The following is a 13,966-nucleotide window of genomic DNA, read 5'->3' as shown; positions in this document are numbered from 1 at the left end:
TTATTTTTTTATTTTAAAAGTTTTTATATTATCCACTTTCAGACATGAGACAGAAGTTAAAGGAGATGTAACAGTCTGATGAGAGCATACATCTGATGTTCCATCAGAGATTCTCAAGCTTTCCGTAAAGAGCCAGATAATAAATTTTTTTTGAACTGTGGTGTAGGAGAAGACTCTTGAGAGTCCCTTGGACAGCAAGGAAATCCAGCCAGTCCATCCTAAAGGAAATCAGTCCTGAATATTCATTGGAAGGATGGATGCTGAAGCGGAAACTCCAATACTTTGGCCACCTGATGCGAAGAACTGACTCATTGGAAAAGACCCTGATGTTGGGAAAGATTGAAGGCAGGAGGAGAAGGGGGCGACAGAGAATGAGATGGTTGGATGGCATCACCAACTTTATGGACATGAGTTTGAGTATGTTCTGGGAGTTGGTGATGGACAGGGAGGCCTGGCGTGCTGCAGTCTATGGTGTCGCAAAGTCTATGGGGACACAACTGAGCAACTGAACTGAACCAAACTGAATAAATTTTTTAAATTTTGTAGGCTGTTTTCTATTGACACTACTTGAGGCTGCTGTTTTACCTTGACAGCAAAAGTAGACAAGTTCTCAACAAATGAGTATCACTGTGTTTCAGAATCTTTATGGACATGACATTTTTAATTTCATGAAGTTTTCATGGGGTAAATGGGTATGTCTGAATTTATTTCTATGTCTGAATTTGGAGGCTCCGGTGGGGTAAATTGTTACTCGATAAAATTCATGTTTGAGGCATTGTCCATGACACATGCTAACACCTGATGGGTTCTAGACTCTTTCTGATACTTGGGGGATCCAGAGTTTGTTCCTAATAAGATTCATATCTTGAAAAGAACACTTTCAATGTACAGAGTTATCAGATAACTCAGCAATCAAGTACCCACAGGAATAGAAGGAAACCAAGAGATGAAGTGGTCAGCTCTGTAAGGAAAGTCAACATAGCCTGTGTCCTTAATCATGACTTAACTCATTCAAGACTGTTTACCTCAGAATCATTGCTGCTTCAACAGGAAGGAGTAGGAAAAAAAAAAAAAAAACTTGGAAAAATAAAACGTTTTTGAGTGAGAGGAAAGGAAACCCACAGTTAATTTAATTCAAAGTATTGGGTTCAGTGAGGATGAGCATAGTAGGTTCCTTTACTTAAGACAAATGTTTGTTTAGAGTTAAAGCAGGAGCTGGAAAACCTTAAGGTAAATGAAATTCACATTTTCAGAGATGTACAAGCAAAGGTCTGGAGGCAGAGAAAAAGAAGCAACTAACATGGGAGGCCTCTGAGAAATTTGTATGCAGGTCAGGAAGCAAAAGTTAGAACTGGACATGGAACAACACACTGGTTCCAAATAGGAAAAGGAGTTCGTCAAGGCTGTATATTGTCACCCTGTTTATTTAACTTATATGCAGAGTACATCATGAGAAACGCTGGACTGGAAGAAACACAAGCTGGAATCAAGAGTGCTGGGAGAAATATCAATAACCTCAGATATGCAGATGACACCACCCTTATGGCAGAAAGTGAAGAGGAAATAATAAGCCTCTTGATGAAAGTGAAAGTGGAGAGTGAAAAAGTTGGCTTAAAGCTCAACATTCAGAAAACGAAGATCATGGCATCCAGTCCCATCACTTCATGGGAAATAGATGGGGGAACAGTGGAAACAGTGTCAGACTTTATTTTTCTGGGCTCCCAAATCACTACAGATGGTGACTGCAGCCATGAAATTAAAAGACGCTTACTCCTTGGAAGGAAAGTTATGACCAACCTAGATAGCATATTGAAAAGCAGAGACATTACTTTGCCAACAAAGGTCTGTCTAGTCAAGGCTATGGTTTCTCCTGTGGTCATGTATGGATGTGAGAGTTGGACTGTGAAGAAGGCTGAGCACCGAAGAACTGATGCTTTTGAACTGTGGTGTTGGAGAAGACTCTTGAGAGTCCCTTGGACTGCAAGGAGATCCAACCAGTCCATTCTGAAGGAGATCAGCCCTGAGCTTTCTTTGGAAGGAATGATGCTAAAGCTGAAACTCCAGTACTTTGGCCACCTCATGCAAAGAGTTGACTCATTGGAAAAGACTCTGATGCTGGGAGGGATTGGGGGCAGGAGGAGAAGGGGACGACAGAGGATGAGATGGCTGGATGGCATCACTGACTTGATGGACATGCGCCTGAGTGAACTCCGGGAGTTGGTGATGGACAGGGAGGCCTGGCGTGCTGCGATTCATGGGGTCGCGAAGAGTCGGACACGACTGAGCGACTGATCTGATCTGATCTGATCTGAACATGGGAGGCAGGCCGGATGGGAATCAGTGAAGATTTTACAGAGAAGACGGTGTTTTAGTGAAGCTTTGCAGGATTAGTATTTCAGCAGATAGAGGAGACTAGCGAGCCATCTGGCCAAGGCTCAGGCATGAAGATACATTGGGTGTGGAGAAATACAGCGGGAAAGTGGCTTTCATCATTAAATAGAGGGTTGATTTCAAAATCCTACATGTTCTGGTAAGATGGAGTAGATGTACCTTTCCTTCAGTCAGTTCAGTCACTCAGTTGTGTCCAACTCTGCGACTCCATGAACTGCAGCATGCCAGGCTTCCCAACTCCCAAGCCTTGCTCAAAGACATGTACATCGAGTTGGTGATGCCATCCAACCATCTCATCCTCTGTTGTCCCCTTCTCCTCCTGCCTTCAATCTTTCCCAGTATCAAGGTGTTTTCCAGTGAGTCAATTCTTTGCATCAGGTGGCCAACGTATTGGAGTTTCAGCTTTAACATCTGTCCTTCCAATGAATATTCAGGACTGATTTCCTTTAGGATGGACTGGTTGGATCTCCTTGCTGTCCAAGGGACTCTCAAGAGTCTCCTCCAACACCACAGTTCAAAAGCATCAATTCTTTGGCGCTCAGCTTTCTTTATAGTCCAACTCTCACATCCACACATGGAAAAACCATAGCCTTGACTAGAGGGACCCTTGGTACTCTGTATGCTATGATTCTCTGATTTTACCTGCCTCTTGGCTTTTTTGGCAAACGTCTTTGCTTTTTAATATGTTGTCTAGTTACGTTATGTTTTGTATTAACTATGCAACTAAACCCTGAACGTGTAAAGCAAGACTCTGAAAGATGGAGAGAAGAAAACAGACTAGCTAGATTCAAGGAAACCTAGTGGTGAGTCCCCTGGATTTTGTTTTTTCCTCACATTTCCAGACTTGGATCTGAAGAAGCTGGCAACCTACAAATACCACAGGGGGCAGACAAAAAAGCCCAACAAAAGCCTATGTTTCTATCCAAAGGAGTAGGAAACAGGCAGCCTAAAAAGACAGTATTCCAGCCAAATATCACAGAAAAAACCATGACCTTACTCTTCCCTGTCTCCCCACTACTCCCCTCTCCGAGCAGAGACTTCGTGGAGAAACTAGACTTCCATTCCACCAGGCTGTAAAGAGATTTCCCAAGCCCCTCTCTCCAGGTTAGTGCCAGTGAAGGCTGAGTAGAGCTGAGACTTTCATCCCTGCTGCTGCTGCTGCTGCTAAGTCACTTCAGTCGTGTCTGACTCTGTGCGACCCCACAGATGGCAGCCCATGAGGCTCTGCCATCCCTGGGACTCTCCAGGCAAGAACACTGGAGTGGGTTGCCATTTCCTTCTCCAATGCATGAAAGTGAAAAGTGAAAGTGAAGTCGCTCAGTCGTGTCTGACTCTTTGCGACCCCATGGACTGTAGCCTACCAGGCCCCTCTGTCCATGGGATTTTCCAGGCAAGAGTACTGGAGTGGGTTGCCATTGCTTTCATCCCTAGGTAGTAAGTAACACCTCTTCCTATTCTCTGTGGTGTCAGTGGAGACCTTGGGAACTCTGGACTCCCACACTCACCTGGTAGATATGAAACACTATTCCACCTAACTGCTGGGGTGATATCAGAGGAAGCCTAGAGGAAATTCAGGATTTTTATTATCTCCCAGCAGTAACAAAGACACCTCCACAATGGTGTCACTGGAGACCAAAAGCATGAGGGATTTTTTTCAGTGTTCACCGTAAGAACCTAATTGATCTCTTAGAGATAAAGCTCACGAAAGTGTGCCCCCGTCCACTAAAACCAAAACTGAGACCTCAGGGGGAATGTTTTTTTTTTCTTTTTTCTTAAGTTAGTCCTCATTGATTCTCCAGCAATTCCTCAATTACTATTTAAGTGTTACTACCCGTTGCTGGTCCCAGCAGTGGCTTCTGCTCCTGGTACTCTGTATGCTATGATTCTCTGATTTTACCTGCCTCTTAGCTTTTTTGGGGAGTGAAGTAAGTGAAAGTCACTCAGTCATGTCTGACTCTTTGTGACCCCATGGACTGAATTCTCCAGGCCAGAATACTGGAGTAGGTAGCCTTTCCTTTCTCCAGGGGATCTTCCCAATCCAGGGATCAAACCCAGGTCTCCTGCATTCCAGGTGGATTCTTGACCAGCTGAGCCACAAGGGAAGCCCTTGGGGAGGAGAGGTGGCTATTTTCCCTGTGACTTCAATTCTCTTGTTTACTTAAGAAGACTTGGTGTTCAATTTGTTCTGATTTTTTTCTTGTTTTGAGGATGACAGTTCCCAAACTCTTTACATTTTGGAGTGGAAATTGGAAGTTCATTTAGTTTATTTTTTCTTTCTGTTCCTCAGACTGGATGGGTAATCTCAACTGACCTATCTTCAAGTCTACTAGTTCTTCCTTCTGCCTGCTCAAATCATTTGTTGAACCCCTCCAGTGAATTTTTCTTTTTTTCATATTCTCATACTTTCCTTTAGTTCTTTAGAAGTGGTGTGTTTTAGACATGTTTAAAATAGCTGATTTAAAGTCTTTGTCAAGCAGAGCCAACACCTGGGCTTCTTCAGGGAAAGTTTTTATTGATTTCTTGCCTCCTCCTCATTTTATGGGCCATACTTTCCTCTTTCTTTGCACGTCTTGCCTTTTATTGAAAAATGCACATTTAAAATAACATAGAGTTCCCTGATGGCCTAGTGGTTAGGATTCCAGGCTTTTATCACATGGCCTGGGTTCGGTCCCTAGTTAGGGAACGGAGATCCCACAGGTCACATGCTGTGTCCCCCCTACTCCCCCAAAAGCAAGATAAAACACTGTAATACAATATGGCAACTCTGGAAATCAGGTTCTTCCCATTTTCCAAGTTTTGTTATACTTGTTTAGTGACTTTTCTCAACTAATTCTGTATAAAGTCAGTATTCTTTGTCATGTGTGAACACTGAAATCTTTATTGATTAGTTTAATAGGCAGCTAATGATTGGACAGGTGAAGTCACTCAGTCATATCTGACTCCTTGTGACCCCATGGACTGTAGCCTGTCAGGCTCCTCTGTCAATGGAATTTTCCAAGCAAGGATACTGGAGTGGGTTGTCATTTCCTTCTCCAGGGAATCTTCCCAACCCAGGAATCGACCCCAGGTCTCCTGCACTGCAGGCAGCCTCTTTACCATCTGAGCCACCAGCATCCAGTGTACTGCCCAGTCTTTCATGAGGGGCTCTGTGTGCATACTGGGGCATGCCTTCAGTAGTATCAGCCAAGAAGTTGAAAACTGCTTTTACCTTTAATTTCCTGCTTGGAAAAAGGTCAGCTGGGATATAATACACAGGGCCATCTCATGTCTTTCTGGAGAATACTCATAACTCTGCATGCACACAGCTCTACATATGTGCACAGCCTTTAGATTTGTTCAAAACCTCTATGGATCTAATTCACCAGTTTTTCCATAAAGAAGGCTAAGCACCAAAGAATTGATGCTTTCAAATGTGGTGCTGGTGAAGACTCTTGAATATCCCTTGGACTGTAAGAAGATCAAACCAGTCAATCCTAAAGGAAATCAACCCTGAATGTTCATTGGAAAGACTTTTGCTGAAGCTGAAGCTCCAATAGTTTGACTACCTAATGCAAAGAGCCAACTCATTGGAAAAGACCCTGATGCTGGGAAAGACTGAAGACAGGAGGAGAAGGGGATGACAGAGGATGAGATCACTGACTCAATGGACATGAGTATGAGCAAACTCCGGGAGACTGGAGGACAGAGGAGCCTGGCATGCTACAGTCCATAGGATCACAAAGAGTCAGACATGACTTTGCAACTGACCAACAACAATCATTTACCCCAAATATTATCCACTGCTCAGAGAGCCAGGAAGTGAAAACTTTTTGCCGAAAGTTCTGTGAGAAGACTTCTTGCACTGAGTGGACTCCAAGTTGGGTCAAATACAGATAGCTTTTGCAAGCGAGGTCTTTCAGAAAAACAGCAGATGAGTCAGATAATGACAGTTCTTGAGAATGAGGCTTTGAAAGAGCTCTACTTCTATTCTGCTCCATCTGGTTGGCTGCATTGGAATCAGGGCTGTTGAAAATAAGGCTTCCATGGAGCTGGAGAATGAACAATGAAACAGTGCCACAAAGCATGCAAGTGTGCTATTCATACTGAAATTCAGTTCTTAAATATTCCTTGAGCTGCTGAAAGCTTATAGTTAGTATTCAGAGTCAGAAAAACCTGATTCTGACAATTTTTTTTTGGTCAGATTTTCATTGCTTTTATAAAGGAGAGAATTTTCAGAGATCTTATGCCACCATTTTTGGTGATAACTCCCTTGCTGTTTGTAACCTCATAAAGGATTTGGCCAGAGCAACAAGGACTAACCCTTTGTAGTTAAATTCTTTCATTTAATGGAACAAGCTTTGTTGATGTGAGTACCTTGAAATCATAGAACCCCGATTTAAAAGATATCCTGATATTCAAATTGCTTTTTGAAATCTTTTTGTCTTAACCATGAAGTATGATAATATTCTGAAGTCAGTGAACCTATGCTTGCTAAGTTGTTTCAGTCATGTTCAACTCTTTGTGACTCCATGGACCGTAGCCTACCAGGCTCCTCTGTCCATGGGATTCTCCAGGCAAGAATACTGGAGTGGGTTGCTGTGCCCTCCTCCAGTGAACTTATATCTGAATCCTACTAAGTGGCTACAAGTATATACTTAAGTGGCTATAAGTATATACTACTTCCTCGTGTTGCTAAAACAGAGTCTAAGTAGCCTTCTATAATTGTACTTTTAGAAATATTGACCATTTTTAGATATTAGCCTCCCCACATCACTGTCTTTTTATTATATTGAACCCCCAGATTTGCTTTTGATTAACAGTCAAACCTTAAAAAAGTCCTCTGAGAGAAACAGAACCTGAAAATGTGATTTTGAAATGAAATGATTTAAAATAGTATTTGGGCATTTACATGTCCATTGGTACCACAAAAATCTGAACATGGGATGGAATTCAGAACTCCATGAAAGAGAGCTGATGTCCAAAGAGTTGATGTCACACAGCTTATGGCCTGATTGGCACGGAAGTTGGAGCTGGACAGTTGACTCTCCATTCTGCTCTGGTGGAGGCTGCACTTCTAAAAGCGAGCTCTTCAAACTTACATCTCACTTACTCCTAACAGGGACAGTTAGAATTTTCTTTCTCAAATTAAAGGTTTGAGAAATCCCTGATAAGATGTACTGTTCCCTCAAGTTTATTTTAATTGCAATTTTTTTTTACTGTCAGCCTTCATCCAGCTTTGACGACTTAGATTCTCGTAAGTATGCTTTGGCAGTTGGATGGTTTCATTCTCTCTTCTGGGTCATTTTATCCCATTTTAAGGGCATAAATAAACAGATTAATAGATAAATAGATTAAATAAATAGATTAAATAGATATAATAACATAGATTTAATAACATAAAATTTTATGTTATTTAATAGCATAAATAGATTAAATAAACTGCTTATTCCACATAACTTGGACTTCCTGGAAAGATTTAGGGTTTAGGAGAAAATTGGCAGTTGTCAGAGGGAGAATGGAAAAACTTCCTTTTCCTGAAACACATATCTCTTACAAAAGAGATGAGTATATTCTTAGGATTAATGAACATAACATTTAAAGAAAGTTGTTCCCTTAATAATTGCTGTCGGCGATTTTTAAGCCTAATGTACAGCAGGGGTTTAATTCTGACTCTGAAAGTGAGCAGAGGTGACTCTGAAAGTGAACCTGGAGGCCCAGATGTTTGGAAGTAAAACCATTTGCTCCAGTGTAGGCAGGTTATTTACAGCGGCACTTTACTGCATGTGAAAGAGAGAAAAAGATTCTTCCCACTGTCTTTCCTTCCTTCTCTCTGGACTTTGTGTTTCAGTCCCATCTCACTTAGAAATGAACCTTTCTCCCCATCTCTGGGCCCACTTATGGTCCTGGGCACCCCCCTAGGGAGACTCATTTGTGCTTTACAAGCATAGGGTTCATTCTTCTTCCACTGAAGGAAGCATATTGTGGTTGCTAAGTGACTGTGGGGAGGGAAGCCAGGTTCACTGCTTGCCTGTACTTCTCTGCCTAGATAAAAGCTCCAAAGTTAACGCGATAATTATGTTCTGCATTGGTGGCGCTATCCTGTTGGCCATGCTCGTTCTGATGGCCGTTGTCATCGGTCTTTACTACAAAGTAGCCAACGCACTGAAGTGAGTGATGTGGGTAAGAGGGGCTAACACCCCCTCACATGGGATCCTGGGGCTCCGTGCTTGAGCAGGGTCATCCCTGGCCCTCTGGCCACACCCTGGGCGAGGTCAGGAACAGTGGGAGAGTTTGAGAGGATCATGGCGGGGAGGGTAGAATCTGGCTTTCTACCCCTTCTGGTCTGGGGCTGTGAGCTCACAAGGAGAATGTTCTCAGCTGCTGGGTCTGCACTGCTTTGCCGTCCCTTGCCCTCCCTTACCCTCAGCAGGTTGATTCCATAGGATTGCAGACTGAAGATGGCATGACTGAGTCTGCCTCTGCTCACTCGGAGGATGGGCTGAGCTGATGTTCCCCCCACCTGAGTTGGGGAGCTCTCAGCAGATCCCTGGCTCTGGGCACAGTGGGATGGGCCTGTAGGACCCTGGGGAAGCTGAGTTGTGTGAAGATCCTGGGGTTTGCCTCACCAGGGAGTGTAGATCTGAAAAGGGAGCGTTAAATTTGGGGGCAAGGAGCCTTCAAATATGGGTGAGACTGGTCGTCAGAAGCAGTGGTGTTCCCACGCATTAACGTTCCAAGAAGGCAGCATGTTTGTTGAACAGAGTCCTGCCTCAAGCTTTGAATGACCCGGTTTTTATTTCCAGCTCCTCCTCTACTTGTATGTGTTTGATCAAGGCACTGTGCTTCTCCATGTCTCAGATTCTTTATGTGATAAGTGGGGAGAATACAAAACAAACAAACAAACAAAAAAAAAGCAGCAGCCGTGTTCCCATTCTAGGGAAGTTCAGCCTGTGAGCAGGAAGGTAACCCCCAGCACCCGGGGGCGGTGGACTCGGCACCCTCCCGGGTTGTGCTCTGCACTTGGCGGACCTGCAGTGATCACCTGGGTGACCCGCACTTGCAGCTCACTCTCCCTCATTTGCTGGAACCTCATCTTACGTTTCTGGCACTCTTAGGAGAGGAAGGGGTTGGACAGGAACTTGGGATGAGGGCAAAGCTGCTTTCATCTCGGGCTGGTGTCATGGGTTTGATTGGTTCCAGGCCCAAATTCTCCAGATCCCCCTGACAGTTGTAACAGGTGGACCGAGAAGAAAAATTCTAATCCTATGCTCTGTGTATGTCTTTTCTTAAGCATGCCAAAGGTACCTGTTTGTTTGGCCTTAAAAAATAATCCAGCCACGGTCAACCCGGACAAGGTCAGTGCGGCCCTCACCACTGGGTCTTATCCCAGCCTCCAGTGCTGTGACGAATGTAACTTGTATCCCGGCTTCGATGCCCTGCCTCCGTGCTGCTGTAATGTAAACGAGGGGCTCTGACTTGGGTGGGTACAAATATCTTCATGAACAATATTTCTTTCTTAGTAGAGTCTTTTATTATTCAAGTCAAGTTTTATACTGTTTCCATTATATCATGTACTATATACCATATTTATGTGCTTTTGAATAAATGCAATATTGAAAATAACCCTCTCTGCCTCCAGTATTGTTGTTGTTGTTAGTTGGAAAAGTACTTACATTTGTGTCTTACCTACTTTGGGACTTGGAGCAGTTAGCTTATCATGTTATATTGCAATATAAGGAGAGTTAAGAGTAGAAAATACATCTATATATACAACCCCAGGGGAAAAAAAAATAGATGTTAGAGTGTTTCCAGTTTCAGACTCTGCTGTAAACTTCCCGTGCCCGAGCCCTTCTCCTTCTACCGGCTTCCTTCACTCTCACCCAGCTTGCTGTGCCGTGGACAATGTTACATGGCCAGGAGGGAACCGCCATTCATCCCAGAGGGTATTAGGCAGGCGGGGTTTCTCTGGGTGGAGGGCGCCTAATTTGTGTAACGATGGGGTTGAGCTCTGTGGTGTCAAAAGGACATTTAAAAAACCTGAGATGCCTCCTCCTGCTATCCTCCAAATCTTCAGAAGCCGATTTTCCTTCTTTTTGTATCACTGTTAACACTGATTTTTGCTGACTCGGCTGTTTCAGTATCTTTAACCGCAGTGTCTTTAACCTCCTGTGAAGGTTAAAGAAGTGGTGAAGAGTGGTAAAGAGTGGTGAAGCCCCGATCCCTCTGGTCTCAGCAACAGGCAGGAGGATGCACCCCTCTTCGTTCCTGCTCGGGCTGCTCCTTTCTGTCCCTGCTCTTTCCTCTGAGCCTCTGAAACCCCCTTCCAACCCCAGACTCTCTGTTTGTAACCAGAGTTTGTCCTTTCCCTCATTAGCACAACCTTTGCTTAGTCAGCATCCCGTGTTTTACTCAAGGAATTAACTAGTAACAAGTGGTTGGTTACCTACTAAAAAGGATGAAAAAGGAAAACAGGAAATAATGAGAAATAACTACTACCTCTAGGCTCACAGGGAGAAAACGATGGTAGAACTAAGCATTTGGAAGAGGTCGCCTCCTGGCGGAGAGGCATTCATCTAGCTGAGGCTTGGCTGAGGAAGGTCATTCAGCACTTTAGAGCCAGCAAGGTGAGCTGCTCTCACACAGTAGCCCTTGGAGCGGCCGAGAAGCTGCCTGGAGGGTGACATGAGTGTCCCCAGTCTCAGTAAGGGTTTCGAGAGGCAAATTCAAGCCTGCACCTTCCCTGGAGCCTGCCCCAAACCTGCCAGCTGGAAGTGACGAGTCCTTCTTGAGTGTCCCTGGAGCATTTCCTCTCCTGGCATCTACTACTTCCTGCCTCATCTTAGAAGTTCAAGTGCACTTGGATTTTCTCTTGTCACCAGCAAGCCCCTGAGCATCAGTGCAATTTCTCTCTGAGCCCCACTCAGTGGTCAGCACAGTGCCCAGAACCCGGGAGGCCCTGTGCAAGTGTGTTCCAAATGTGGGGCGTACACCCTAAGTCCAGGCATTGCAGGGTCCTTGAGGGAGGCAGGATGGAGTAAGGGGTTCTTTGAGACACCCCTCTGGTGGGCAGTAGGAACAGAACATAACAGAGAGGCTTTAGAACCGGGCAGACTTGATTCAAAACCAACTGTGCCTTTCACAAGCTCCTGCCACTGCAGAAGTTGCTTAGCCTCGCTGAGCCTCAGTTTCCTTAATGTAAAATGGGAGGGAGGGCCGCCTAACCAGCAGCCACTTTCCTGATGCCCAAAGGCTTTCTCTTTACTCCTACGTATGAGTATACAGTGTGCCAGGGGACACACCATGGAGATAAAGGCAAACAAGTCTTTAGGTGCCTGATTGAATTCCAGGTCCAAATCAAAACAGATTCCCCCCATTTTCTTGTTAATAGTTTCATGTAGATCTTCCAAATACTTCCCCCAGTGGCCACGCAGGTCAGTCTCCTCTGCATTCCTTCATACATCTTAAACGCAGCTACTGGCAAGATCTTTTCTAATGTGAAAAGAACTTAACTAGGTTGGGGAAATCAAATTATTTACAAGCAGCACTTGAAAACTGTCTGGTTACTGGCCCATCAACCATTCTATCAGGAACTGATATCAGGAACTGACTGAACACCTGCTGATGGCCATGCAAGAGGGGTATTCAGAAATGCATCAGGTGTAATAGCGTAATACTGTGAAACCTGTCAAATATTGTGACCCACTAGAGAGTGTAAAATCCCATCACCAGGAATTATTGAAAAAAAAACAAACTCCTTTGTAGTGGAGTGATTGAGCTATATACAATGCATGATTAGCATGTAATATATATATATATCAAAGCTATTTTTCTATAGTTTTAGCAGCCTCAAAGGAGTGTCTCTGACCTGCTGGGTGGAGCTGAAAGTCCAGGCTCCACCTGACTCGAGGGTGCAGGGGGCTCCTCATTGCCCAGCTCTTTACTCTGCTTTCTCTGATAGCACCCTGGGGAGGGGAGGGGAGGAGAGGGGAGAGGGTAGGTAAGGGGCACGGAGAGCAGGTGGAAGTCCAGGCTCCCCACTTCACCTTTGCTGGCTAGGCAAGGGGTGGGGCCACAGTTTCACCCGTGGAGCAAGTAAGTTATGGCCTCAGAGTTTTCTAGAACTGCCCAGCTGCCTCTTTGTTGGTTCTTTGGCTAGAGAGAGCAGGCTTCTCTCAGGCCATTTTTGTCTGTATTAATTGGAGCTTCCGGTTTGTACCTTTGTTCTTGTTAAGTGCATTTTGATCCGTTCGACATGAGGTGCTTAACAGTAGCCGGGGTTTTCAAACTTCATCATTCCTAAGAATCACCTGAGTGCTTTTGGAAAGAGCAGCTTCCTGGGTCCCATTCCCTGAACTACACCCAGAGTACTGAACTGGAAGTTCACTGGAGCCATATTTATTTATTTATTTTTAATTCATTTCTGTATTTACTTGGCTGTGCCAGGTCTTAGCTGGGCATGTGGGAACTTTAGTTGCACCACGTGAACTCTTAGTCGTGGCACGTGGGATCTAGTTCTCTGACCGAGGATTGAACCCAGGGCCCCTGCCTTGGGAGGGTGGAGTGTTAGCCACTGGACCACCAGGGAAGTCCCTTATTTATTTATTCTTGAAAATTCAGTGCATTAATTGTCAACACTTTTCACATTAGGGATTTGCTAAAGGCCATAAGGTGCTAATTTTGGAAGCTCTTAGCCTTTCTCTGCAAGATTTAGATAAGTACAGTTAATGGGCGAACTTTTAAAAGTGGAAACTCTAGCAGCTCTTGGTAATCTGGAAAAACTTTTTTTTTTTTTTAATTTGAAGCACTTGCACAAAATAGATGCCAGATGCTAAAATCACTGTTTCATGTGACTGAGGATGAAGCTACTTGTGAGAGATAATTAACTTTGGATATAAAGATGCTATCTTCATCAAACTGACCATTAATTACACATCAACTTCTACTATGTATCCGCAGGGAACTTACTTTTACCAAGATGGTTTTCAGTGAAGGGCGTGTTTGCAGTGAAACTGACATGTCTCACTTTAGAGGCAATGTCCCTCCTCCGGTCACTTATCAGATTTTTATCTCTCAGGAATTTGGGGTTCACTTCCGGGCCCCATCAAACCCTGCCCTCCTCCCTGAGGGACTTGACAATAGTGTATATCCCCTGGACTTGAGAGCTCATGTGTTAAATACTGTTACTAAATATGTCTTGAAAAACAAGAGAAAAAAAGTCTGTTTCTTTAAAGACAACTTTGAGGGCACTGAACCTAATGCAGAATTCTTCCTGTTCAGATATAATGAGAGATTAGATTATGTGGGTGCTGCCCTTCTTTTCAGGGAGGATTTGGGACTATGCTAATCTTTCTTTGTCTGCTTTTCAGGTTTCCTGTAAGGCTTTGAAGATCTGGGAGACAGACTAAGCACGTGGTACCCCACAGAGCAGTCCCCAAGGGTTCCTGTGATTGTTGCTCAGGCTCTCATTTGCAAGCTTAACCCAAGCTCAACAAAGCCAAGGCCCAATTTGGTTTCTTCGAAACAGACAAATAAAGCTCATTTTGTGTAAACGACAATGAGTAAATGACATTTGATTCAACTGACCAATGCCTATATT

General features: G+C 44.1%; 1 protein-coding gene across 2 annotated transcripts; it reads left to right on the top strand.

The window, feature by feature from the left end:
• Window positions 1–7,350: 7,350 nt before the first annotated feature.
• Window positions 7,351–13,925, top strand: LOC100295742 (protein FAM24B). 2 transcript variants are annotated; one of them, XM_024985957.2, is made up of 4 exons: window positions 7,351–7,624; window positions 8,417–8,537; window positions 9,662–9,850; window positions 13,737–13,925. In XM_024985957.2, exons 1-3 carry the CDS (start codon window positions 7,543–7,545, stop codon window positions 9,843–9,845), a joined length of 387 nt encoding a protein of 128 aa, XP_024841725.1. In that variant the 5' UTR covers window positions 7,351–7,542; the 3' UTR covers window positions 9,846–9,850; window positions 13,737–13,925. The 2 variants fall into 2 exon arrangements, with proteins under 2 accessions (XP_024841725.1, XP_010818441.1); XM_010820139.4 differs by lacking the exon at window positions 13,737–13,925 and having other exon boundaries at window positions 9,662–9,993.
• Window positions 13,926–13,966: the final 41 nt, after the last annotated feature.

Source organism: Bos taurus, chromosome 26 (genome assembly GCF_002263795.3).
Source record: "Bos taurus isolate L1 Dominette 01449 registration number 42190680 breed Hereford chromosome 26, ARS-UCD2.0, whole genome shotgun sequence".
Taxonomy (NCBI): Eukaryota; Metazoa; Chordata; class Mammalia; order Artiodactyla; family Bovidae; genus Bos; species Bos taurus.
The sequence above is the reverse complement of the archived record's forward strand: the minus strand, read 5'-3'. Positions and strand labels throughout refer to the sequence as shown.